We start from the raw sequence: 27,967 nt of genomic DNA on the forward strand, positions 1-27,967 counted from the left end.
TAAAGACATGAACTCAGCAGAACAAACGGTTTATTTCACGCGTGGAGTCAGAATGACGGCTGAGCTCACTGAACACAGAGGACACAGTTCAAACAAACAGGGCTGATGGAGAGCCAGGGAACAGTTCTCTGAATCACACGTACCGCCTCAAACATCTTCAAGAAACCAAAATGCAGTGTTGGGAAGGTTACTTTTAAAATGTATTCCACTACAGATTACAAGTATTTTGTAACGTATACTGAATACTTTGGATTACTTAATATATTATCATGCTTTTTACAACTACATGAATGTACTATTGCTGTGTTATTTATTACTGTTACTGAAGGTTACTCGTCACACCAACTAGATGTTTAAATCTTAATATAAATGAGTAACAGTAGGTGGACATTAGGTAAGGCTGCACTTTTTGCAGCGATCTCGTATAGAAAACTATTCCACGCGTATATAAAACAGGTCCGCCGCTCTGAACCGTAGTAAAGGGACCTCTGGCTAATACGTCGGGTTCGTGTCGGCTCGTAGCTGAAAACTAGCTTTACTTTGTTGTCTGGGTCACTTTGCTAGCAGAGACAGAGAGAGGCGTTGAAAGGCTGCTCCAACAGAGCTTATTGTTTCAGAGGAAAACACGAACACGGTGTACAGTCAAGTCTTAATAGCTTACTTACAGCTGGGCTCGTCAGGCCCTCTGTTTGGCTGCAGTGGTTATTATTATATTTACATGCTTCCAGCTCCCGTTTCTGCTCCGTGACAGCTCGTACCTTTCCTTTTTCTCCCTCCTCGCGCTCACAGACACATCACGGGTATGGCAGTCCATTCTCCCTGCAGCACAGACTACACTGCCCATCAGGCTGCATGCTTTAGGGCGATGCCTGTAACACTCTGCCTGTTGCCTTCATATTAAACAATTTTTGTGAATAATTTTTAAAAAATATTTCTTCCAATCATTATGCTGCTGCAGGTAGGGGTGACGTGGGCCGTGAGACTGAGACATTAGAGCCTCTTAATGCGTGTTTGTTCGGGTTTCCACCGGCGTGGAATTACCAAAAATAGAGAGGACATAGCCGAACATATGAAACAGGAAAAGACCGCCATGTAATCCATTTACTTCAACAAAGTAACTGTATTCTGAATATCATCTTTTAATTGGTAACTGTAACGGAATACAGTTACTCATACTTTGTATTTTAAATACATAACGGCGGTGCATGTACTCAGTTACTCCCCAACACTGCCAAAATGCTTCTCTAGAACTTCGAGGCCCAATATGTCTTTGTGTGGGTGAAACCATAGGATGATGACCAATGACATTATGGCATTATATTAAGAAAGTCTCATGGTGGTGTCAGGAAGGTCAGAGTACTTCCTGAAGAGCTTCACAGCCAAACGACCGTCCTGTGATTTTATATCTGTCTCTGCTGACGTCACGCTGCAAAGGCACAAAGCCTTCAAGTGGAGAGCAACAACAGTTCCCTCGTCATGATTCATTTATTAAAAAGAAAAATATTTCCCCTGCTGGTGTAAAAACCACTCAGGGCGGTCCTGACTGTGGAAGCCACCTGAGGAAGAGCTTCAGGGGATCCTAGAACTTCCTCAGTAACCTCTCAGTGACCAGTTTTACATTCTCACGCATCCCTGCGGCTTCCTCACAGAGAGGTCAGCCCAAAATCAAAATCACCATCTGCCCATACAGCAGCATCACCTCTCAGGTGAAGGGGCCGCTCACAGTGAAATGTGAGCATGTGTAGTCTTTGTGTACCTACACGTTCTGCTGCACAGCCATGCTGTGGTTGGTGAAGTTCAGAAGAAAGGAAAACTGCAGAACGAACTTTGAGGGCTTTTGTTTATTGTTGGTAACCAGGTCCTACTGCAGCTCTTCGTGTTTTCTAAGCACGGCTAGCATCCTGTCTAGAACCAGTTTCACGTGTTTCTCCTGCAAAAAGTCTGAACTGGTACCACTCACTTCACCAGATGCACCTTGTTTAGTTCTCTCACCTTTGATTGGGTGTGGTGCTTGTCCTCGATTGCACTCACCTGTCACACATTATATAAGGACTGCATTCACTTTTGGCTCACTCTTTCTTCACTTCCACACGGGGCGGCAGCTGAGGTGAGGTTCTATTTGGGTTTTATTTTATGTATTGTTTAAGGGAATGAGTAACTTAAATCTCTGTTTTCCTGTTTTCTTTCAGCTGTGGCAGTCCATGAGTGTCTTTGTTTCCTTCCTTCTTTGCCTTATTTATTCGAGAATAAAAGGAGAACCCTGAGAATAATTCTGAATTAGATGGCTGCTTATTCTTCTTCTAACCGGATGAGCCCATGATGCTGATTGCTTAAGCCCTGAACCTTCCTTCCTTCAAAACATGGTAAGCGTGTCGTGGAAACTAACAGTTGGTAAAGACGCAAAGTTTCGGTGTTTTTTTTGCTTCAGGCTGGGGTCCTTCTGATGTTGTTTTCCCCAGAGCCGATACTTAGAGGAAGGACGTCATCCAGGCTGGTTCTGATAAGGTACCAAGACCAAACTGGATCTGCACCACCACTGGGACCATGTCGGTGGAAAACTAGTATCAGACATCTCTGAGAAACTCAGATCACATCGATCTAGGAGAACAAACAGTCTCTATAAGGAAGTCACAGGAAAGTTTGAGAGTCCTTGTGAAGGGCTTATGGGCTTGTGAAGAGACTGAGAAGGTTCTAGGAGGACTTGAATATGTTGTAGAAATCTTTCACAGGACACTCTGAAGACGTGCTTCAGAAGGTTACAGGGTTCTCAGAGGAAGACCTAGAAGTACATGATCACATTCTAGAGAAGCTTTGTGGTTCCTTAGAGATGCTGAGTGTCAGTGAGGTATTGCATTGCATCATTAGGGAGTCCTTTATGTGCTTTTGTAACTTTTGGAGGGGAGCAACTGATCAGAAGGTACCTGGAGTCCCGTGGGCACCTGTGGGCAAAGAATGTCTGTGAAGGTTCTCAGTCATCCAGGTCATCTTAGTCAAAGGAGCTTGCAAAGAAAAGCGTCTGGACTTCTTTAAGTTGCTTGAAGACGTTTCACCTCTCATCCGAGAAGCTTCTTCAGTTCTAAGGTCAAATGGTGGAGAGTCCCAGATATAAACCTAGTGGGAGTTTCCCCCCACAGAGGGACAAAAGGACCCCCTGATGATCCTCTAATCACATGAGCCAAGGTGGGAAACTGGGCGTGGGTCCCAATCAGCCAGAGTTTCGGGTGTGTTCATTGTGAAACCTGGCTCCACCTTATCATGTGATTTCCTGAGGTCAGATGGCCCAGGATGTGAGTGGGCGTTAAGGCCTCTGGGAAGGATCTCAAAACTGGATTATAGATGGCAGAGAGTTGGTGTGGTAAGCTCCGCCTCTGTTCAAAGATGGTCGCTCACAGTGGACATAGATGCTTCTTTCACTCCTCTTTCAAACCATCTGTCCTCTCTGTCCAAAATGTGAACATTGGCATCCTCGAAAGAGTGACCTTTGACCTTTAGATGCAGATGGACTGCTGAGTCTTGTCCTGTGGAGGTGGCTCTTCTGTGTTGTGCCATGCGCTTGTGAAGCGCATGGCACAACACAGAAGAGCCACCTCCTGATTGGGGCCCACACCCTGATTGGCTCAGGCGATTAGAGGATCATCAGGGGGTCCTTTTGTCCCTCTGTGGGGGGTCACTCCCACTAGGTTTATATCTGGGACTCTCCACCATTTGACCTTAGAACTGAAGAAGCTTCTCGGATGAGAGGTGAAACGTCTTCAAGCAACTTAAAGAAGTCCAGACGCTTTTCTTTGCAAGCTCCTTAGACTGTGGGCAAAGAAATTGCTCTGGAAGTCATTACGGATGTCTTTGAGGGAAAACACAGCTGTGGGTAACTCTAGACAGGCATTCAGGAATTCCAAAAGGTCATCATGAAGTTGTCTTTTTGGGTTTATAAGGATTTTTGCTCTCCAGTAACTTCAGGTACTCCAGGTTTCGGCGTGTGACCGCCTGGTTCTGGCGGATGTAGTAGGCCAGGTAGCAGATGAGCATGAAGAGCCAGAGGAACATGGTGACGAGTGTCACCACATCAGTGGTTCTCCTCACAGACAAACACAGATCCCAGTCCTCCATCAGCACAACCAGTGGTATCCCGACAGCTCCTGTAACACCACATCACACAGTGTCAGACCATAAATCAGTGTGTAGCCAAAAGTAAAGAACAAAATGGTACAAAAGAAGGAAAAATGATGTGTTGTGTGTTCTTTGTTCAGCACATCTGCTGAGAGAAAGCTTACCGAGGTTTGGGAGATCAGAGGTTGCACAGACAACTTCTGCTAGTGAGGTCGGGTCCAGATCCAACTGAGGCATGGACATCTAAACACAAACAGAAAGTTGTAATGACTTTGTGTGAACTACAAACACACATCATTGCATCTGTGCACACCTCCATCCTGCAGTCACAGTGCCAGGGGTTATGTGTGAGGTTGGCCTCAATCTGCAGACCGCCGAGCACCGGCAGCTCCAGCGTGGACAGGCGGTTGTACGACAGGTCCAAGAAAGTAAGCGAGTCCAACCCACGGAAACAACCGTCTTCAAGTGAGGAGAGCTGAGGAGGGCGAAACAGTATGATCCTGCTGTGTCTTACTGGTATTAAACTGGTGCATACTCTAAACTGGTATGAAGAGCTGTTCACTACCTGGTTATGTGACAGGTCGAGCTCATCGAGCAGGAACAGACTGGAGAACGTGTCGGCCGCCAGAGAGGTCAGCAGGTTTTTATTCAGAAACAGACGAGTGGTGCGGTTCGGCAGGCCGATGGGTACCTGAGCGCACAAACACACCTGGATACTGTGAGCGCACGGATGCCGTCTGCTAAAGCTTAAAGAACATCCTCATCCTGCCTGAGAACTTAAAGTCAGGGGTAGTTTCATTCTCGGGTTGGAGGTTTTCACAGGTCATTCAGAGGCTAAAGTCCACCTGAAGCTAGGAAAAGCAGCCACACACGCACACGCACGCACACAGACACACACACACCTGGGTCAGTCTGAGTCCACTGCAGCGGACCGTCAGTCCTCCGTCTGCTGTCTCCAGTCGGTGGCAGGCGCTGATAGTGGAGACTCGGTTGCCACGACGCCACAATGCCACAGTGAGCGGTGATGTGGCCGACACCAGGCTGAGTGACGTCAACACCAGAAGAAGAAGAAAAAGGAGGCGGGGCATCCTCTGCAGTGAAACATCCACCACAGTGGAAGGCATCGGCAGCAGGTGCTTGGCGTGGGACATGATGATCACAGAGTCGACTTGTTACTTTAACTTCCTGTCACATGTTCAGCTGCTGGCGGCCATTTTGACTCGGTGTAAGCAGCAGGGAGCCGGGGGTGGAGCCTGTCTGCAGAAAAACAGTTCAAAGTTCAGCGGTGCCCCCTGCAGACTCCAGTCCTCACACTGATGTTTGTTGGAATAAAGACTCAGACGTCAGAAACACACCATCACGGTCAGCTGATCAATAATCATTATTAACTTGTTGTTAACACTCGTTACTGATATCAGGCGCCGGGAGAGGAAGTTTCTGGAATAAAACAATGTTGTAACAAAACAGCAGGAAAACAAAAGATTAAGGCGGGGATTACACAGAGTGAGGAGGAGGAGAATAAAGGGATGAGAAGAAGATAAAGGAGACGGATTCATGAAGCCAACGAGGAAATGAGCAGATTATCAGATTAAATCCTCCCACAGGGATTAAGAAAGAAGAGAGAAGAAAAAAGAAGTTAACCTTCGAACCCTTTAAAGCTGCTGGTCTGTTCCTCTGGGCTCCGCTACACCGACGAGGCTTTTACTTTGAAACTTTTCATCACTGTGGTAAACGTAGCCTTTGTTCACAGCTACAAATTCGAGTTCTTACTGTTAGCTGGATCAATAAAGCCTCAGATCAATAATAATCAGTGACATTGTTCATGTTTTATTGATCCGGGTAAAAAAATCTGACTGAGATTCAAACTTCCTGTTGTCTCAGCACTCATGTAAAAGGAGGAATTCTGTCATCCTGTCATGTGACTCCTCTTCCTCAGTGTTTTCTATTCAAAAGGACTCTTCCTGTCCTTGCCTTTCACAATAAAAGCCTGTTGTGCTCTTTCAGTAGTGAACTGTTGTTGATAAGAAACTGACAGGATTACAGTGAAGTGACCTCCAGCTGACCGCAGGACTACATCCATCCACGCTCACTGTGAACACAGCCCAACACTTGAGCTCCTCCACCCACTCAGAAGCCTCACACTCAGTGTACTGTAACAGCTGCAGTGAGTTCATCATCATCATCATCATCATCACCTGTGCTGAGGTCGTGAGCAACGCTTCACAGCAGTCACATGACAGACCACAAATGTGTTTTTGTATTCATCAATATTTATCATCATTATTTGAACATAAAGCGTCACGCTCCTGTAACGCTGATATAATGTGTGGCCATGGAAACCGTTCAAGCCCCTCCCTGACAGGGTCCTGACTCAGGTGTGACCCTGACCCAGCCGCACTGCATCCTGATCACATCCCGGCCCAGACTTCAGTTTGATGTTGGCATGGGATCACAGACTAAAGCTGACTGTAGGTCAGTGATGGAGGCCGGCGGCGTGCTCGCCTTCCCTGTGTCAGACGTTTACTCCTGTTTTATTTGAGGTCAAACGTTTTAGTTCAGACAACAGGCCGAAGCACAGACACGTCCAGAGGACTGGTCCTCTGTGACATCACCAAACAAACATCAGAGATCAGAGCGCTCTGGTCTGACCGCACGGACAGGAAACGGGGCTGTCGCACGCTGACAGGACGCACGCGCCTTTGTTTCATGTTTGATCTGCTCAGAACAAAGTCTTCACCCACAAATGTAAAATTAGCAACAATATTATTATATTATTATTATTGTTGGTGTTATTATTATACAGTATTATTTTAATATTATTCTAAACCCTGTTTCAGCTCCATCACCACCTCTGTGGACCCACTCTCAGTGCTGTCATGATATTTACCTCCATGCTAACCTTGTATCTCCACTAAGCTGTGCAGCTGTCAGTGCTGCTCACATCCCAAATGTTTCAGAGCTTTTTGGTTTGAAGCAAGACTGTTACCATGGAGACGCATCCTAAAAAGCCAGAAACCGATCTGTGACTGCACAAACAAACAAACAAACAAACAAACAAACAAACAAACAACAGCAGGGCTGTACTCACATGCTGCTGCTCCAGACACAGACGAACAGCTCTGACAGGGCAGCGACTGAAGACGAAGCTCCGCCCACAAACGAAATATTAAATACAGTCAAATAAATAAACGACAGGAAAACTGCCGCCCACCAGAAACAACGTCACGTGACCCCACGGAGGGAAAAACTGTAAGAAAAAAAATCTGTTAGTAAAAAAACATAATTAAAGAAATGAATAAATGACGTCAGTGTGGTTTTATAAAAACACCCGTGAGAAACTCAATAAACAAATGCAAATAAATCAATAACACAATCGATTGCCTAACACTATCACTAGTTTCACTTTGCTCTTATACTAACAGCGTCATCACGTTTCTGTCCCTTATTTTACCGTTAAAATCATTTTACCTTCAGTTTTCTTTATTAGATCTCAACTATAAAATCATCACAGTGAAAACCTTCAGCGACATAAACACGACCACGAGGGGGCGCTCTGCACTGGCCTTCCTGCCGAGACCCAGACTCTCTGGCTGGAATCAAACCAGCAACTTTTCACTGAGCAGAGCGAGTGTGTTCATCGCGACTTCACCGAGCGACTGACGGCACTAAAATCATCCTTCACGAGCACGCGGACTAATTAAATACCGATCCAACGTGTGTTATTCAATAATACTGAGCCATGGCTCCGAGTACTGCAGGCACTCCGTGTTGGTAGCACATGCAGTACTTATGTCAGTACTCACACAGTGCCCGGGGGCTGGTTCGCTTCCTGTTTCTATCAGGCAGGTGACAGGTGTCCGGTGGGCGGGGCTTCATGCACTTCGTGCCGCCTGTGCTGTGCTGATAGAGCTCGTGCTCACACTCTCTTTCTGCAGCGCGTGCAGCCTGCGCAGAAATGACGTATGTGCTCCGAGAAGCTGAAGCTGTTTCCAGAGTCCGGCTCTGAAACACCTGCTGTTCTGTTTCTGCTTCTGCGGCGTCAGACTGATGAAGTGACCGCTGCTGCATACACAGCGTGAGTACCACACACACACACACACACACACACTGTATTATAGTTTATGAAGTAAACAACTTCCTTTGTGCTTCAAACATTTTAAAACAGGTGCTTTAAAAAGTAGAATATCAAAACGAAATACGAATAAACTTTATTTACTTGATTTACGCAGAAAACAAAATCAGTAACATTTTTTATATACATACATATATAGTATATGTATGTATATAAATACTATATATGTATGTATGTATATATAGTATATATATATACATACATACATATATATAGTATATGTATGTATGTATATAAATACTATATATGTATGTATGTATATATAGTATATATATATACATACATACATATATATATAGTATATATATATGTATGTATGTATATATATATACTATATATATACATATATATATATATATATATATATATATATATATATATATACATATATATATATATATATATATATATATATATATATATACATATGTATATATGTATATATTATATATATATATATATATGTATATATATATAATATATACATACATACATATAAATATATGTATATATACATATATACATATATACATATGTATATATGTATATATACATATGTATATATACTATATATATATGTATGTATGTATATAAAACTTCAGTGAAGTTTCTTTAAAAAATCAGACCAAAGTAAAACCAAGTGAGTAGTTTGTGTGGCCTCGTGTTTTATGTACATGATGATAACGTCGGGGCGAGCGCGTGCTAAAGGACCTCCTCTCAGATCTGGACCCGGTCTGAGCTCCTGTCTGAGGTACAGACATCATGTCCCGGATGTTCTGCAAGCTTTAGGTCAGACGAGCGTGTGGGCCCGTCACGTCCTTCGTCCTCCACACGTCTTCCACCAGAGGAACGCAGGACCCGCTACACCGGTGTCCCTCCGTGGATACGCCTCCCCCGACCATCACTGATCTGCCATCAAGTCTCTGAACGATGTTACAGGCAGCGTAGCGTTCTCCTCAGCTTCTCCTGACCCTTCACGTCTGTCACGTGTGCTCAGGCTGAAGCTGCTCACACATCTGTGAGAAGCACAGGGCAGCTCTGGTACTCTGTGGCACATGCCCGTCAGGCTCCACGGTGCTGGGCAGGAGCACAGGGCTCACATCGGGCCCTCGGGCCACCCTCATGGAGTCTGTGACGGTGCTCAGAGTGTTCTTGCTGGAGGTCATGTTGTGGCTCCGGCAGAGCTCATCCTTACACAGAGGAGCAGATACTGGTCCTGCTGGTGGGTTAAGTGGAAGTGACGGACGCCCTTTATAGGCTGCAGGTATGGCCTCACACTGACCCCAGCCAGATGCACATCTGGTGAAAAGCAGTCAGATGAGGAGGGGAAGTGTCAGCGACCTCCACCTGTTTCCTGTTTCAGGGGGTGTGTCGTTGCTGCCCCTGCACCTGTTATTCTTTTCATTAACGCCCTCTGATACTGATCGGATCAACAAGTTTAAATGAGTCGATGCTGCACCGATTCATCAGGTCGTATGTTGTGTGACGCTCAGGTTATGCAGTTGTTGTATGTTGGTGTGTCGTCATGGTGATGTTTAACATCTCGTGTCTCCATCGACCCTCCCACAGCTCCTCCTACTCAGACATCACCACCAGTCAGCTGACACAGGTGGAGGATGCTGCCTTGGACCCCTGACAGCGACAGCAAAAAAAGACCTGAAGAAGAAAAACAACAAGAGAATGAAGAGGAGTCGGACGTGACCACATCGAAGGACGACCCCGCCAGCCAATCAGATGCTGCGGTTAAGCCTCAGGACGGCAGCTCGGACTCTGGGGAGGAGGCGGCCGCGGTGCTGTCAAACAGGGAGGTGTTACCATGGCAACAGAAGGAGGAAGAGCGCGACGAAGCAGAGACACAGGCGGTAGCTTCATCGCCCGATGGACGATTCCTCAAGTTCGACATCGAGATCGGACGAGGATCCTTTAAGGCGGTTTACAAAGGACTCGACACCGAGACCACGGTGGAGGTGGCCTGGTGTGAGCTGCAGGTAACACACACACACATGCACACACACACACACACACAGTAATAGTGGTAAAAGTAAAGATTTGTTTTTATTATTTACTAAACAACAATAATCGTTTGTTTGTACTTGTTTGTTTCTTATCTCAGGTCAGTTTGTGTGTTTGAGCTCTGAGGTCGGTTTTATGCTTTTATTGGCTGATGCCTCAGACCGTGAGCTCTGATTGGCTCAGAATGAGGACCTTTAGGTTTGGTAAATGTTTAACACACCTGAGTTTGTGTCTGCGAGGACGCGCCTCCGTCCTCAGGGCTGAGCGAGCTGCACGCTCTCAGACTCTTCATCATCATCATCATCGACATGAGTTCACACACCGGCACTAATGAGCACGCCTTCTGACAGTGACCCATCTGTAAAACTAACAGGAACATGATTGGCCACAACTCCCAAGATGCATTTCTGCAATAACTCCCCAAAAAAGCGCGGCACTGCTGAGAGCATCAAACTAAGGCTATCGTCAGTCAGAGCGAGGTCCAGGGTCGGGGTCGCGGGGTGCTCCTCCTGCGGCGTTCAGTCTGAGCAGGTGTCGGTGCCAGCTCGCCGCGGCCGGGTGAAGACGTCTCCCTGTTTGTGGACAAACGGTTGTTCTTTCGCTGGTCGTCACAGGTGAACATTTGTGTCCACAAACAGACCGGCGACTGTAAACGTGCGAGCAACACGAGGCGAAGCTTTGCTCGGCGTTTGGTGTGAAACGACGTTAGACGAGCTGGTTCTGTTTAACTGAAAGCAAGCTGGCGGCCGGAGACGCCCATAGATACTGCCGAAGGGCGCGGCACGCCTGTGAGATAAACGGAGGTGAGCTTCGATGGGTTTGCCTCCCAACTTTACCTTCACCGTTATCAGCAGCTGTAGACGCCACATACTCCCAAACACTGCAGCGCTTTACTCATCTGTGAGCTCGTTCTGTCAGAATAATCCAGTTAAAGTGTTAATAAACTTGTAGCAGGTGGATGAAAACAGACCTGTTTAAACTCTGCCAGCACAGCTGCTGAGGAATCCAGTGTTTCTCATCTTTCTGTCTGCCTGTTTGCATCGTGTCACTTCCTGATACCGTCTAACAGAGAATATTAGATGAAGTTTGTCACGTTTAATAAATAATAATAATACAGGGAGTGCAGAGTTATTAGGCAAATGAGTATTTTGTCCACATCATCCTCTTCATGCATGTTGTCTTACTCCAAGCTGTATAGGCTCGAAAGCCTACTACCAATTAAGCATATTAGGTGATGTGCATCTCTGTAATGAGAAGGGGTGTGGTCTAATGACATCAACACCCTATATCAGGTGTGCATAATTATTAGGCAACGTCCTTTCCTTTGGCATAATGGGTCAAAAGAAGGACTTGACAGGCTCAGAAAAGTCAAAAATAGTGAGATATCTTGCAGAGGGATGCAGCAGTCTCAAAATTGCAAAGCTTCTGAAGCGTGATCATCGAACAATCAAGCGTTTCATTCAAAATAGTCAACAGGGTCGCAAGAAGCGTGTGGAAAAACCAAGGAGCAAAATAACTGCCCATGAACTGAGAAAAGTCAAGCGTGCAGCTGCCAAGATGCCACTTGCCACCAGTTTGGCCATATTTCAGAGCTGCAACATCACTGGAGTGCCCAAAAGCACAAGGTGTGCAATACTCAGAGACATGGCCAAGGTAAGAAAGGCTGAAAGACGACCACCACTGAACAAGACACACAAGCTGAAACGTCAAGACTGGGCCAAGAAATATCTCAAGACTGGTTTTTTCTAAGGTTTTATGGACTGATGAAATGAGAGTGAGTCTTGATGGGCCAGATGGATGGGCCCGTGGCTGGATTGGTAAAGGGCAGAGAGCTCCAGTCCCACTCAGACGCCAGCAAGGTGGAGGTGGAGTACTGGTTTGGGCTGGTATCATCAAAGATGAGCTTGTGGGGCCTTTTCGGGTTGAGGATGGAGTCAAGCTCAACTCCCAGTCCTACTGCCAGTTTCTGGAAGACACCTTCTTCAAGCAGTGGTACAGGAAGAAGTCTGCATCCTTCAAGAAAAACATGATTTTCATGCAGGACAATGCTCCATCACACGCGTCCAAGATAATTGAAATGGGTATATATTTGTTTTTTGTTAAGTTGCCTAATAATTCTGCACAGTAATAGTCACCTGCACACACAGATATCCCCCTAAAATAGCTAAAACTAAAAACAAACTAAAAACTACTTCCAAAAACATTCAGCTTTGATATTAATGAGTTTTTTGGGTTCATTGACAACATGGTTGTTGTTCAATAATAACATTATTCCTCAGAAATACAACTTGCCTAATAATTCTGCACTCCCTGTAATCATTTGATTGTTTCTGATTTGACTCGTTTGGTGGCATGGTTCGGTCAGACCTCTGCCGTCTGACAGGTGAGTCGCAGCCTGTTTAGCCTCCCTGGACTCTAAACAGGTGCAGAGGATTTATCACTTTTAATAATGGCTCCATCCTCTGCGGGATGCAGGGCGAGGCGTTATGGAAACAGCTTTGTTCCTCTCACTCAACTTAATAAGAACTGTTGTATTAGACTCATCGTGCCTGATGACCAAACATGTGTGTGTCAGGTTCACATAGGTGTGTTTTGTGACGACAAACGCCATCATTTCTCTGTAAAGTCTAAATAAAGTAACTTTGAACCTAAATGAGACTTCCTGAGAGGTCACAGGTCAGCCAGGATTCTCCATGGAGGCTTGATACAGATACTTAAGTGTTTCACAGTAAAGGTCAAAGATCGGTTCCAAGCGAGTCAGAGACGTCAGCAGCGTGTCGTTGTGAACGCGATTGAATCCTGAGTCTGTAGGAGCGCTCGTGTCACCATCATGACCTGCTCCGACCTCACAGTAAATATCAGAGCTTCACTGCGCTGCAGTAAGAAAACCTGTTCCTCTGAAAGTAAACCGTGTATTTCTGTCAGTGCTGTTGTAGTAAAGGTGCTGTGGATGCGAAAGTGTGACGAGGGGGCAGAGGTGGCGTGCAGCACATCAGTTTCATGAAATCATCCTCATGGTTGTGAATGTAAAGTCTGCTGTGATTGGCTGTTACCCTCAGTGACCTCCGGTAGACTCACACAACAAGACAAATGTCAAAGCATTTACAGCTCACACAGATGTTTCCACATCCAGGTGCCACGCCCCTCGCTGTCCTCAGGTACAGAGCGTCCGTATCGCTCAGGTGTGTCTGGGACTATGAGCACAGGTGTGTACACGGAGGCAGAGCTCTGCTTTCTAATGGCAGGACTTCTCCCAGCAGTCTTGTAGGAATGGGCTCGTTGATGGTTTGGAGGAATTAGTGAAGTTACCTCAGAAAGATCAATGACACTGAGAGTGACTGTGATGTGACAGCCAGGTGGAACTCCACGTCACCGTGTCTCTTTCCTTTAATCTCAGGCTGTGGTTCACATCTGCTGTGTGAATGGAAGAGTCCACTGTGTCTGCTGGAGCGTGCCCCTGTTGGCTGTTACTCAGACTGTGAGTAAAGGAGCAGCATGCTCACAGCCATGAAGGCTGAGCACACGTTTGCTGCACACATGCAGGCAGGACAGCTGTGCACAGTCATGTCAGAGCAGCACTGACTCTCCCCTCAGTGAACGTTTATGCAAACCTGCTGAGCTGAATATCACACAGCTGAGTGTCACACACCGGGTTTCATCAGAGCCTGCAGACCTCTGGTCCCAGACCAGATCAGTGTAAGGTTGGTTTGTTTGTCTTTTTAGGTTTTTATGAGAGCGTCTGTGGTTTAAGGTTCAGCTCTGAGTCAGGACAGCATGAAGTTTAATACGAAGGGACTGTCCTGAGGAATTTATGTGTGAGGTTATAAAACACTTTATGACTGATTTAAAGCTCCTACTTCAGTCAGGCTCAACAAAAACCATTGTCTTCCTCGTCCTTCGTCCTCTCGTCTCATCTTTAATAGAGTGAAAAACACACGGGGCCCGGTCCTCTCAAGGACACATAGACCAGCACGTGTGTGATAAAGGGTTAACAGTGACTCAGCGCGTTGTTGTACCGTACACAGTATCTGATTGGACGGACAGCTGCTGGCTGTTGATAACACACACACACACACACACACACACACACACACACACACACACACACACACACACACACACACACACAGGGCAAAGAGGTCAAAGATCAACTCTGTGCTGAACTTCCTGCTTTGTGTTTATGGTCATTATTACAGGCACTCTCACCTGGCCTTCGTGCTCACCTGTGATTGGTCAGCTTCTGAGATCACACACAAATAAACATTTTCTTAGTGGTCCTTTATTTTCATGCTTTTATTGTGAAAATCGTGGTGAGTAGATTGATTGTGACGCAGAGCCAGGGTTACGCGTGTAACCTCCAGTGTCTAAACAAGAAGGTTTAAAATCAGCATTTACATGTTCTTTATTTTTTATTTCATTAAATATTTCATTTATTTTATTTGTAAATGTTTAATTAAATCTTATGACTTTTATTGTTCCTGTATCATTCATTTTGTTTTATATTTCTAACTGTATTTTTATTATTTTAATTACTTTATTTATTTATTGTGAGTTTATTCCTTTTAAATGTATTCTTGTCCCATTTATTTATTTTGTTGTAATATTGTATTTTTAGTTTACTGCTTTTCAGTATCTGAATCTGCGTGTAATTTATTTGACTTTTTGAATTGTATGTCTTGGTGCGATTTGATGTCTGTTTAATGGTTAGACTGGTGCCACAGCTCTTGTGTGTGTGAACCAGAAAAATTAAATATACACCAAAGAAACGCGTCGTACAGACGGCGTGTGTGTGTTTGGTGCTGGTTTCCCATCATGCTCTGCAGTGATGTGAGAAGCGTATGTTGTCCTGTCAGCAGATCTGTTAGTGTACGAGGGCTCAGCGTCCTTCACAGCGAAGCTGCGTCAGAGCCGCCTCATTGATTCAATTCAATTCAATTCAATTTTATTTATATAGCGCCAAATCACAACAAAAGTCGCCTCAAGGCGCTTCATAGATACAGAGAAAAACCCAACAATCATATGACCCCCTATGAGCAGCACTTTGGCAACAGTGGGAAGGAAAAACTCCCTTTTAACAGGAAGAAACCTCCAGCAGAACCAGGCTCAGGGAGGGGCGGGGCCATCTGCTGTGATTGGTTGGTGTGAGAGAAGGAAGACAGGATAAAGACATGCTGTGGAAGAGAGACAGAGGTTAATAACAGATATGATCCAATGCAGAGAGGTCTGTTAACACATAGTGAGTGAGAAAGGTGACTGGAAAGGAAACACTCAATGCATCATGGGAATCCCCCGGCAGCCTACGTCTATTGCAGCATAACTAAGGGAGGATTCAGGGTCACCTGGTCCAGCCCTAACTATATGCTTTAGCAAAAAGGAAAGTTTGAAGCCTAATCTTGAAAGTAGAGATAGTGTCTGTCTCCTGAATCCAAACTGGAAGCTGGTTCCACAGAAGAGGGGCCTGAAAACTGAAGGCTCTGCCTCCCATTCTACTTTAAATACTCTAGGTACAACAAGTAGGCCTGCAGAGCGAGAGCGAAGTGCTCTAATAGGGTGATATGGTACTACAAGGTCATTAAGATAAGATGGGGCCTGATTATTTAAGACCTTGTATGTGAGGAGCAGGATTTTGAATTCAATTCTGGATTTAACAGGAAGCCAAAACAGGAGAAATCTGCTCTCTCTTTCTAGTCCCTGTCAGTACTCTTGCTGCAGCATTTTGGATTAGCTGAAGGCTTTTCAGGGAGTTTTTTGCCGATCTGATCTCTGAATTCACGGACGAGCGAATGATTGGAAATGTTCATGTGTTCGTGTCGTAACAGACTCACCGTCTGAACAAGGCCGAGCGTCAGCGCTTCAACGAGGAGGTGGAGATGCTGAAAGCTCTGCAGCATCCCAACATCGTCCGATTCTACGACTCTTGGAAGTCGACGCTGAAGGGACACAAATGCACCATCCTGGTGACGGAGCTCATGACGTCCGGGACCCTCAAGATGTGAGTCCAGAACCAGAACATTTGGTTCTTCTGTAGTTCCTCAACACTCTGTATTTGGGAACTTGATGCTGATTCTCACCGTAGTACATCAACAACTAATTTTTCAGATATCAGTGACTCTGTCAGTGCGCCCCAGGGCGGCTGTGGCTACAATGTAGCTGCCATCACCAGTGTGTGCATGTGTGTGTGAATGGGTGGATACCTGAATGTGTCCTTAGGGACTAGTAAAGCACTGTACAAATACAGGCCATTTACCATTTACTCAGTTTACTGGTTAAATAATACATGCTGATGAATTCTGGATCGTGTTGCAGATTTAAAGTCAGATTAATCCATTACCAGTTCTTCCCCTGGATTAGTGATCATATCCACCACCAAAGAAGAGGGTGCAGAAAACCTGGAGGTAGATGGAACAAGACTTCCTATCTCCATATGAAGGAGTTATTAGTCACACTCATCCAACATCTTATTTTACTAGTGTGAGTAACGATAACAAAGATTAATCCGATGTTGTTATTTGACACCATCAGCAAACATCCTAACCCTCTTCAGTCTGCTGTTACTCCAGTGTCTGCTAATAACTGGGAAAATGTTTCTTCACCTGCAAGATCAAAATATCAGGTCACACCCAGTCCGTGCCTCTTCAACCACCCGAAGGCTTTTACCCAGTTCTGTTGTCCGAGGTCAAAGCACTTCTCCAACAGATCTTTTGGATATAGCCTCACACATGTGCACCTCCCCCTGGCCTCTCTCTCTTGTCAGTCCCTTACATCTGGCTGTGTCCCAGATTACTTTAAAACAGCCGGTGTCTTTCCTGTACTAAAAAAAACCTCCTCCACTCTTTTAAACAATTTTGGGCCAATTTCCAAACTTCCTGTTTCTTGTCAGCTCGTTGAGATTGTTGGGTCGGCATCGCTGGTACTGGTCTCAAATGGGTTTCTTTATACTTTTCAGATTCCTCAGAATTCATATTAACCAGTGTCCTCATCTGCACCAGTGGAGTCTCCCAGGGCTCGGTCCTTGGACCAGTTCTGTTGTCTTTGTCTATGTTACCTCTGGGTCAACTAATCAGTGGTTTTAATGGAGTCTCCTACCACTGCTATGCAGATGACACACTGTAATATGTCAACAGCCTCTCTTGCTTCAATGTTTCTCTGCCATTATTAGTTGCATGTAGTCTGACTTCCTCCATCTCAACTCTGGTAAAACCGAGGTTCTAGTGCTCGGCCCAGACAGTTTCTCTAAGGACGTTTATCAGTACATCGGCCCCTCGCCAATAACATCAAATCATCTGCTTTTTATCGCTTTTGATTACCGCCTGAATTTTGAATCTCTCAAAGGTTAGCCAGTATTGTTTCCTTCATCTGAGAAATATTGTGACAATCAAACCTTTACTGCCAGTCAGTCATCTTGAACTTTTAGTATACATCTTGATTACTGCGTCTTTCACGTGCGTCTCTCCATAGCTCATCTCCAATTAGTTCAGAAAGCAGAAAACCAGCTATCAGTCACATATCACACCAATCCCTGCCTCCGTTCACTGGCTTCCAGTATAATTCAGATTTAAGATTGTGTTATTGACATATAAGGCTCTACATGGATGGGCCCTGCTTATGTAGCTGAGCTTCTAACACCTGATCAGCCCGCCTCTCCGATCGTCCCTCCCTCTGATTTTAAAACCAGAGATGATCGCAGTTTGTAGGCTGTGGGACAGCCTTCCTCAGACTATCAGGTTGGCTGACTTTGTGTTTTAGTGAATGCTGAAAACTCATTTTTATAGGTTAGCGTTTCCTTAATTCATTCCCCTTCATTTGTTGACGCAGTTTGAAACCACGCGTTGAATGAATGTCTGTAAGTTTTAACATGTACACTTATCATCAGTGTCCAGCTGCGCTTTGTAACCCCGTGTTTTGAAAAGTGCTATTTAGATAAAGTTATTATTCTAATTATTTATTGATCCTAATTTGACTTCTTGGATCTCGTCTGTCTTTCTTTAAACTCGTCCAGGTACCTGCGCAGGTTCCGTCAGATGAAACTGAAGCTGCTGCAGCGTTGGAGCCTCCAGATCCTAAAGGGGCTTCACTTCCTGCACTCACGCTGCCCCCCGATCATTCACCGAGACCTCAAGTGTGACAACATCTTCATCACCGGGCCCACGGCCTCCGTCAAGATCGGAGATCTGGGCCTCGCCACACTCAAGAAGGCCTCGTTCGCTAAGAGTGTGATTGGTAAGAGACAGTCTGTAACCCTCCATGACCTCAGAAAGTCAGTGGGCCCAAAAAGCTGCTTCATGGTTTTTCTGGTGGTGCATTCAGGAACTCCAGAGTTCATGGCTCCAGAGATGTATGAGGAGAAGTACGACGAGGCCGTGGACATTTACGCCTTCGGCATGTGCATCCTGGAGATGGCGACCTCCGAGTATCCATACTCTGAGTGTCAGAACGCTGGCCAGATCTACCGCAAGGTCACCAGTGTAAGGCCCCGCCCTCGCTTAGCGCGTTTTACTTCATGTCCTCATGCCCAGATTTTTGACTTCCTGTTTGTCTCTCAGGGAATCAAACCAGAGAGTTTTTCCAAAGTGACCATCCCAGAGCTGAGGGAGATCATTGAGGGCTGCATCCGCACCAAGAGCAGCGAGAGGTAATGCCACGAGTTTGTGGGCAGTTCACGGCCTGTGGTAACAGCAGGAAAACTCAGTGTTTGTTTGTCTTTCTGGCCTTCAGGTTCACAGTTCAGGACCTGCTGGATCACCGGTTCTTCCAGGAGAAGCTGGGCGTCCACGTGGAACTGGCAGAAGAAGACGATGGTTCGAAGACGTCGCTGAAACTCTGGCTGCGGATGGACGACAACAAGAAGCTTTGTGGCAAATATAAAGACCATAACGCCATAGAGTTCGTGTTCGAGCTGTACAAGGACGTCCCCGAGGAGGTGGCTCAGGAGATGGTACCCGCACCGCCGCACAGGTGGCATCACACCATGACACCAGTTGGCAGGTGGTCTTACCTGTGTCTCTGTGTCACAGGTGGTGCTGGGGTTCGTGTGCGACGCAGACTATAAGGTGATTGCCAAGGCGATCAGATACCGGGTGACGGCCATAAAGCGCCAGCGGGAGAAACGGCGCCGCCTGGAGGAGGAAAAGCTCAAACACCAGAAAGAAGTGATTGAAGAGGAGGTTGACCCCCAGGCATCTGAAACGTCCAATAAGAAGCCAGCCACAAACACAGCTGATGGGAAGGTGTGTTTAAACAGCGCCTCCTGCTGGCAGAGATTACACCTGCAGTCCGGATCTTTGAATATCGAACAGTTTATGTTTTTCAATAACACGTAATTTTAAGATTAAAGATCTTCACCTTCCTCCATTTTAATTTCACAGCAGGATTCAGCCACCACATCTGCCTTGAAAAAAGCCCCTCCCATCACAGGTATGACGTCGTTGGTGATGTCGCTGAGCAGCAGTCCGGTGGATTCTGGGAACAGCGGCATGTCCAGCAGGATGGGAGGAGACGGCGACGAGGACGACAAGACTACCAGACATGCCTCGTGGTCGTCAGCTACCTGTGAGGCGTTTGTTCGTTTGTGATCGTCGATCGTTAAATGTTTTAGTTCACGTTTCTCTGCACCTTCAGATTTTAACGCTTCTCCGCCCTCTCACTGCAGCCGACTGTGACACAGACTTCTCCTTCAGTTCCTCGGGTGTTGAAGCTCCGCCTCCTCCAGTCAAAAACCCTGCACCTCCACCCGTGGTCCAGGAAACCCCTCGACCTGAGGCTCCTCCCCCTGTGACTCGGCTCCTATCCAAAGCCAAACCTCCGCCCCTCCCCGTGCTGCGTTTCCCAAAGGTGAGCAGAGGAGGAGGAGCTCCTGTCGCGGCTGTGCTCCTCCCTCCTTCACAACTCTCAGATCTGAGCGACCACACATGCAACACACGCGTTCAGATTTAGTGTGGCCGCTGTTTCCTGATGATGTCATTAGAACGAGAAGTTACGTCTTCTCCTCCTTGAAGCAGCCTAAACGGGGAGGGTCATAACTTTAAACAGTCACCAGGAATAAAAACTGCATGTATTAAACCACCAATCAAATTTAGTAAAATCTCTTCAAAGGTTTGTTGTTGCTAAGACGACCTGCCAGCAGGGGTGCAGGGTACTGTTCACTGACCTTTGATAAAGTGGGTACAGCCAGCTGTCAGCACAGAGCGATGAGATTATCTTAGACACGTCTGTGTGACTCTTGTCATGGGTTAGTTTTACACGAGCTTCTCTGTCGCCCTCTAGAGGACGTCACAGAAGGCGTCACATGATTAAGCTGGCTGAGAAGCTTCTTTTCAGTCTGGATCTGTGTTTGTGTCCCACAGAGCATCGCTGTGTCCCACAGTGCCGAGCAAACATCACATGGATCAGTCTGCGGCTTCTCCTCACCTGCGGACAGGTAATGCACACGCTTACATACGAGGACCTGCAGTAACATTAAATGCTCCTAAAGAACATTTAAGATACTTTATGTTGCTCTGAAAAACAAAGTGTCCTAAATCTAGGGTTGGTCCTCACAGAGGTGGTAAAAACGCACATTTGTTTTGCAGCTACGTTTCTGACGTGACCTCGGGTTTGAGTGACGGCAATGACGGCCAATCAGAGAAGACCAGTCAGGACATCGCAAAAAGAGCAGCTGCGAAACAGTTCAGGAGGAGAGCGCGAGCTCGTCTGCGAATCACAGGGGTGAGTCGCCGTGCGAACATTTAACCTCTAAAGAACAACATGAGGTGTGTAAACACTGTGTGTGTCTGTGTGTGTGTTTGTGTTTTTGTCTCTGTGTGTGTCTGTGTGTGTGTGTCTGTGTGTGTGTGTCTGTGTGTGTGTGTGTCTGTCTGTGTGTGTCTGTGTGTCTGTGTGTGTCTGTGTGTGTGTGTGTGTACAGGTGTCAGACATGGTGGACCGAGTGGTGGAGTGTCAGCTGCAGACTCACGACAGTAAGATGGTGACGTTTAAGTTCGACCTGGATGGAGACAATCCAGAAGACATCGCATCAGTGATGGTGAGGACAGTCAGCCAATCAGAGCACAGCGTTGGCGTCGGTTCAGATGATTACTGTCAGATACGATAAGTAGGCTGAACCTGTGCTCACTGTCCTCTCAGCTCCACAGAGACTTCATCCTGCCGTCAGAGCGGGACGGATTTATAGTTCGCATGTATGAGATCATCAAGAGGGCGGAGTCGGTGATGCATCATCGTCCACAGGCAGACTCTGATAGGCTGTCCCGCCTAAACACCTCCACGCTGCCTGGAAGTGCGGTATGTGAAGTTCTGTTGATGAGCTTCACATCAAAGTTAAACATGATCCCCACAGTCTGCATGTTTAGTGTGTGAAACGTTTAAATGCATGAAAATGTTTTTACAGATGAACCTGCTGGGAGGCGGCCTCTCCAGAACTCTGTCCTCGTCCTCATTAACCGGTAAAAAGGGACCGATAGAAGTGTGGGAGGGGGGTGACGATGGGAAGAAGAACGGGAGACGGATTATTAGGGAAAACATGAAGAATATGAAGTAAACGCTGCTGTAACTCTCATCGCTTAATGTTCACTGACCCCACCCTAATCCACAAATCTGTTTCACGATCAGATATCGACAGTGTTGAACCCCCTCCTTTAAAAGGAGCCGACTTCTCCATTGACCCTGAAGCCACGCCCCCTGTCAGATCACTGAGGTCACAGTCTTTTCACACGTCTTCAGGTAGGTGTGCACGTTATCAGATCATTCATTCACAAAAATGCTTCATTGTGACTTTAAGGCATTTTTGTGGCTATGCAGTGTTTCCTTCCAGTGGTTAAAGGAGTCCCTCAGGGAAGTGTCCAGGGCCTTCTGAACACTTCATTTAGATGTTACCTGATTGAATCATCATGTTTTCTGTTTTTAATTAAGTTGAATGCTTCTTCTGGAAAATGGGAAAAAATTATGTTTTAGTTCATAGTTACTTAATCGCACATCTGCTCGATAATGTGCTTAAAAATAAAAATAATAAAGCTGTACAAGAAAAACATTATTACCTGATCCCTACACACATTTAGCTAAAATAGCAGATGGCACATTAGTAACTCACCACACTGACAGAGGCCCTCTGGTTGTGTTTCGTGGGGTTCCTCAGGGAAATGTTTTAGAGCCTCTGAACTTTCAAACAAGCCTTTAAAACATTTAGAAATGTGTCTGAGTCAGAGGGAAATCTGCTGTGTGTCTCTGAGGGGAGAACACGAGCATTACTACAAGTTCAGACCTTAACTTACCAAAGAAACTTTCCAGGTTGCTTTGAAGGTGTCTGGAAATGTTTCTTCTTCTTTTGATGGTGTTGGTTCACTGTTGGTGCTATGCTAGGCTGAGTGCATCCACACCCCAGCACAGAACATGAAAGTATTAAAAAGTTTACTTGACTAAAACCAGCATCACCAGTCTGCGTGGACTGGGTTGGACTGGGTTGGACTGGGCTGCGTAGCTAATGCTCCTTCTGTTTCTCTCTCTTTCCAGCTTCCTCATATCAGCCCCTCAGTCACCCCCACCTGGACTCCTCTGCACCACAGCCCTCTCCTGGTCCCCATTATCACTTCCCAACTCACCCCTACTACACCTACAATGCTTCCCTCCCCACCCAGAGCCCCGCCCCCAGTCTCCACAGAGTCCAGAGTACCCCTTCGCTCCACACCCCCTCCTCCTCTTCCTCAGCTCCTCTTCCTCAGTGGGCTTCACCTGAGCAGTCTCTCTTCTCTCTGGCCAACGTGCTCTCTCTGGCTATGAGTGTAGCCCAGACCTTCATGCCCCCACCTGGAGCCCCAAACCAGGGCTTTCAACCCCGCCCCCCATTTACCACCCCCCAGGCCACACAGTCCCCTCCACTATCTCCATCCTTTGGACCCCAGCTCCACCATCCAAGTCACACACCATTTTCCCCTCCTTTCTTCCCTCCACCAGCCTATCCCCTACCCACACCACAGAGGAGCTCTGCCTCAGACAGCCAGCAGGTGGTGGCACCGCCCAGTCGGATCCCAGACTCACCTCAGATAGAGAGGGAGCAAGGACAGGTGAGTAGTGAAACAAGACTTTACCTGAGTACCAGAGTACCTAAAGTCCAGACATTGTGTACTTCCAGCGTTAAGCTTAACAACCGATATATGGAGTTTTAATCTGATGTAAAATATATAGAAGTCCATTACTGTATATAGTAACTGTTAAAAATTCAAATTCAAATTTTATTTGTCACGTACACAGTCATACACAGTACGATATGTAGTGAAATGCTTGGACAACTGCTCGTGACCTAAAGAGAACAAAAAAGGAAAAGGCTATGAATAAGATAGGAAATAAATATGAAAAATTAAAAAGGGTAAATTTAACTAGGAAGGAATAAAATATAAATTAAGGTTAAAAATGAAATAACTGTACAACACAAATTAGAATGAAGGGTAAATTTAACTGGGAAGAATAAGATAAAATATATAAATTAAAGTTGAAAATAAAATAACTGTACAACAAAATACACAATATAGAACTATATAAGAATGTATGAAGAAATATAAATATAAATAAATATATACACAATAACAGCAGCTGTACAAGTATTAACCGGAAATGAAGAATATAGTGACCAGTGTTGTGCAAAAACAAAGTCCAGAATGTCCAGTGTGTGTGTAAGAACTGTATGTGTGGGTCAGTACTGTGTGGTGGTGTGATTGAGAGACCGTATCGCCTGCGGGAAGAAGCTCCTCCTCAGTCTCTCTGTGTTGGTCTTCAGGGAGCGGAATCGCTTTCCTGACCTCAACAGAGAGAACAGTCTGTTGTTGGGATGGCTGAGGTCCTTCACGATCTTCCTGGCCTTGGTCCAGCACCGCCTGCTGTAGATTGAGTGCAGGTCAGGGAGCTCGGAGCGGATGGTGCGCTCAGCTGACCGCACAACCCTCTGTAGAGCTCGTCTGTCCTGCATGGTGCTGTTCCCGAACCAGGTTAAGATGTTTCCCGCCAGGATGCTCTCTATGGTGCACGAGTAAAAGTTCCTGAGCACCTTGGAGGGCAGTTGGAAGTCTCTCAAGCGTCTGAGGTGGTAGAGACGCTGTCGGGCCTTTTTCACCACGGTGTTGATGTGACAGGACCATGACAGGTCCTGCGTGATGTGAACTCCGAGGTATTTGAAGCTGTCCACTCTCTCCACTGGGCACTCGTTGATGACGGGGGTCTGGTAGTTCCTCTCCTGCTTAGTGCTGAAGTCCACTATCAGCTCCTTTGTCTTACTGACGTTTAGAAGGAGGTTGTTCCTCTGGCACCAGTTCTCCAGATTCCTAATCTCCTTCAGGTAGGCCGTCTCGTTGTTATCAGAGATCAGGCCCACCACGACGGTGTCGTCAGCAAACTTGATGATGGTGGTGGAGCTGGTAGTGGCCACACAGTCATATGTGTACAAAGAGTACAGCAGGGGGCTCAGAACACACCCCTGGGGGGCTCCAGTGCTGAGAGTGGTGGAGGCTGAGACATGTCCGCCCATCCTTACTGCCTGTGGTCTGCCAGTTAGGAAGTTGGAGATCCACTGACACATAGATGAGCTGAGTCCCAGATGCTCCAGCTTGGTGGTGAGTGTGGAGGGAATTATGGTGTTAAATGCAGAGCTGTAGTCTATGAAGAGCATTTTAACATAATTCCCCCTTCTAGTGTCCAAGTGAGTGAGTGATGTGTGGAGGAGATGAGAGATGGCATCGTCTGTGGAACGATTTGGACGGTAAGCGAACTGTAGTGGGTCCAGTGTGTCTGGTAGTGAAGAAATGATGAAGTCTCTGACCAGGCGTTCAAAGCACTTCATCACTACTGAGGTGAGGGCTACAGGGCGATAGTCATTGAGAGAAGCAGGGTGGGGTTTCTTCGGGACAGGAACAATGATGGACTCTTTGAAGCATGTGGGGATCACCGACTGAGATAAAGAGATGTTGAATATCTCAGTGAACACAGGAGCTAGCTGGTATGCGCAGTCTCTTAGGATACGACCTGGGATGCCGTCTGGTCCTGCTGCTTTCCTGGCGTTCACTCTCTTGAAGGCTCTCCTTACTTCATGCTCGGAGATGACGAGCACGTTTCCGGTGCTGGCAGTATCTTCCTGTCTGCAGCCGTTAGCGCCGCTAACACTAGCATTGTTGGAGACCTTAGCTGCAGCCTCGAAGCGAGCATAGAAAGTGTTCAGCTCGTCTGCCAGAGTCACGGCCGCGTTCGTCATACCGGTTGTTGGTGCTTTATAGTCCGTTATTGTCCTTAGTCCCCGCCACAGGCTCCTAGAGTCACTCTGTTGGAGTTGTGACTCTAGTTTCCTCCCGTAGCGCTGCTTCGCCTCTTTCACCGCCCTCCGCACGTTATATGACGCGGCTTTGTACGGGTCCATGTCCCCCGTCATGAGTCCCGTGTTGTAGGCAGCGGTGCGGGATCTCAGAGCGTCGCGGATGGTTTTATCCACCCACGGCTTCTGGTTGGGAAACGTTGTGATAGTCTTTGTCTCCACGGTATCATCCGCTAGTTTCCCGATGAATCCCACAACCACTTCCGTAAACACGTTGACGTCATCGTCGGAGCTGTTTCTGAACATGCCCCAGTCTGCGTCATCGAGTGCGTCCTGTAACGCGGCCACCGATTGATCCGTCCAGCGCGCGACCTTCCTCTGAACTGGAACTTCCTGTTTCAGCCTTTGTTTGTATTTTGGGATGAGGAAGATGGCGGCGTGATCAGATTTGCCAAACGGAGGGCGGGATTGTGCCTTGTAGCCGTCCTTGACCGTAGTGTAGCAGTGGTCCAGTGTCCTTTCACCCCTGGTGGGGCAGGTGATGTGTTGATAAAAGTTCGGCGCTGCGCGTTTGAGGTTGGCGCTATTAAAGTCCCCCGTCACAATAAGCGCAGCGTCCCGGTGTTGTGTCTGGTGCTGTGTGAGTGCCTCATGCAGCTCGCATAAGGCGGTGACCGTGTCCGCTTGTGGTGGAATATAAACGGCACTTATAATGACCGATGTAAATTCCCGAGGTAGATAAAAAGGACGACACATGATGGACAGTAGTTCCAGATTTGGTGTGCAGGAGCGTGTGAGAGGAACAACGTTCGCACTGTTGCACCAGTTGTTGTTCGCCATTAAACACACGCCGCCTCCCCTTGACTTCCCCGAGTCCCGTGTCCTGTCCATGCGGTGAACCGAGAAGAACTCGGCCGGCTGGATGGCGTGGTCCGGCACCGCTGGGTTCAGCCATGTCTCGGTGAAGCAGAGGAGATTGCAGTCCCGAATGTCTCTCTGGAACTTTATCCTGGCCCTGAGGTCGTCTAATATAAGTCTAATATACCCTAGTAGTCTATAGTACTTCTTCCTTTGGGAACCATCTGTGCAGTTCTGTTGAAGAAAGATGTTGACTATATTTAATTATTCTTGTAAAATAATTGATTTCTGGGCATTTTTTTCACACTGCATCAAATTAAAGTTGATTACGTCGATTAAGCATCATGAGGTGGAGGGTGGGGGGTGGTTCCCTATTTATTTATTTTTTTGCTGGGAGTTTTAGAGCCCTATTAATTAGGTTGCTTACTCTTTAAAATACCAGAATAGGGAGGATTGAGCAGGTTTAAGTTTATTAGATTCATCAGTTTTGCTGAACTATGAAATGTTTTGGGTGCAGTGTGTTTTTTTACATACAGGTATAACAGAATAGCTTTAGTGTTTTTTGTTTTTAACTTGAGTATGAACTTATACAAAAAGCAGCAAGATATTAAAAAACAGTTTTATTGATTAAAAACACGCTATATCGGATTTATATCGGTATCGGCCAATATCCAAATTTATGATATCGGTATCGGACATAAAAAAGTGGTATCGTGCCATCTCTAAAGTAGAAGTACAGATTGAACTTCTGTACTTAAAGTAAAAACAGTACCGGCTCAGAAATGTGCTCAGAGTAGGAGGACGTTTCTACCACCTGTTTTATGCAAAGCTAACTGAACCCTGTGTTATATTATATGTTAAAATAAAATAATATTAGTACGTGGGAATGAAAACTTTCAGTCTAATTATTGTTATAGTGAACGTACTCAGCTTGAATCAGTTAAGTAGAACATGAGCAGAGAAAGAGAAGGAGAATAGAAATCTTTATTTTCTGTTGCCTCGATTTGTGGACTTTGTGTCTAAACAGGAAAATGAGTCTGGAAGAGGTTAAAGAAACCTCAGGTTCAGCAGGTGGGGAAAGTAAAATCAGCTGTAGTGTCTCAGTGTGGGGAAAGAATCAAACTCGCAATCATTTCTACAGAGAGCTTCAGCAGATGTTCTTCAGCTGCTCTCTGTGGATTTACAAACCTGAATCCATCCAGATGTCTCACAGCTATCAAGGCTGATTTCATCCTCTGCACTGACAGCACACTGTTTATGTTAACTTCATGTTAGACAGCCACTGTGCAGCAGACTCACCTGTTCATCCTGCACTAACCTGCAGCCTTTAAATAACAGTCAGTCTGTTTAGCAGCAGCTTTATGAACAAACATCATGTGACACGTACAGATTTAACAACACTTCCATGTGAGCTTTAAACGAGCATCCTTCCTGTGACTCTAAGCTCTCTGCTTCCTCTCCTCCTTTCTTATCTGTCTCCATCTCTGAGTGAACGTAGCTCTCTGTCTTTTCTGTCCCTGTCAAATAAGCAGCTGGACTTTAGCGGCAGCACACTGTGGGACAAACTGCACACA

The 27,967-nt window shown here is 46.2% G+C and overlaps 2 protein-coding genes across 7 annotated transcripts in view; one reads left to right on the forward strand and one right to left on the reverse strand.

Moving 5' to 3' along the window:
* Positions 1–13: 13 nt before the first annotated feature.
* LOC309705254 (leucine-rich repeat-containing protein 3B-like) lies at positions 14–7,997 on the reverse strand. 3 transcript variants are annotated; one of them, XM_082530948.1, is made up of 7 exons: positions 7,911–7,997; positions 7,196–7,354; positions 5,010–5,360; positions 4,673–4,798; positions 4,421–4,582; positions 4,272–4,350; positions 14–4,136 (listed from the first exon to the last, which is right to left on the reverse strand). In XM_082530948.1, exons 3-7 carry the CDS (start codon positions 5,256–5,258, stop codon positions 3,904–3,906), a joined length of 849 nt encoding a protein of 282 aa, XP_082387074.1. In that variant the 5' UTR covers positions 5,259–5,360; positions 7,196–7,354; positions 7,911–7,997; the 3' UTR covers positions 14–3,903. The 3 variants fall into 3 exon arrangements, with proteins under 3 accessions (XP_082387074.1, XP_082387073.1, XP_082387075.1); XM_082530947.1 differs by having other exon boundaries at positions 5,010–5,364; XM_082530949.1 differs by lacking the exons at positions 7,196–7,354; positions 7,911–7,997 and adding an exon at positions 5,749–6,010 and having other exon boundaries at positions 5,010–5,364.
* Positions 7,992–27,967, forward strand: part of LOC309705230 (serine/threonine-protein kinase WNK4-like) — a 28,388-nt gene continuing 8,412 nt past the window's right edge. The window contains exons 1-17 of one of the 4 annotated variants that reach the window (XM_082530894.1): positions 7,995–8,182; positions 9,809–10,227; positions 16,072–16,244; positions 18,252–18,472; positions 18,560–18,717; positions 18,796–18,884; positions 18,968–19,187; positions 19,267–19,479; positions 19,618–19,801; positions 19,902–20,083; positions 20,596–20,669; positions 20,821–20,956; positions 21,156–21,272; positions 21,374–21,529; positions 21,636–21,690; positions 21,857–21,967; positions 22,754–23,304. In XM_082530894.1, the coding sequence (XP_082387020.1) occupies positions 9,856–10,227; positions 16,072–16,244; positions 18,252–18,472; positions 18,560–18,717; positions 18,796–18,884; positions 18,968–19,187; positions 19,267–19,479; positions 19,618–19,801; positions 19,902–20,083; positions 20,596–20,669; positions 20,821–20,956; positions 21,156–21,272; positions 21,374–21,529; positions 21,636–21,690; positions 21,857–21,967; positions 22,754–23,304 (3,012 nt within the window). In that variant the 5' untranslated portion in view covers positions 7,995–8,182; positions 9,809–9,855. Of the gene's footprint in view, positions 8,183–9,808; positions 10,228–16,071; positions 16,245–18,251; positions 18,718–18,795; positions 18,885–18,967; positions 19,188–19,266; positions 19,480–19,617; positions 19,802–19,901; positions 20,084–20,595; positions 20,670–20,820; positions 20,957–21,155; positions 21,273–21,373; positions 21,530–21,635; positions 21,691–21,856; positions 21,968–22,753; positions 23,305–27,967 lie in introns of all 4 variants that reach the window. The other 3 variants (XM_082530895.1, XM_082530893.1, XM_082530892.1) reach the window with 3 other exon arrangements.

This window comes from Aulonocara stuartgranti, assembly GCF_965226115.1.
Source record: "Aulonocara stuartgranti genome assembly, chromosome: 4".
In the NCBI taxonomy this organism is placed as follows: domain Eukaryota; kingdom Metazoa; phylum Chordata; class Actinopteri; order Cichliformes; family Cichlidae; genus Aulonocara; species Aulonocara stuartgranti.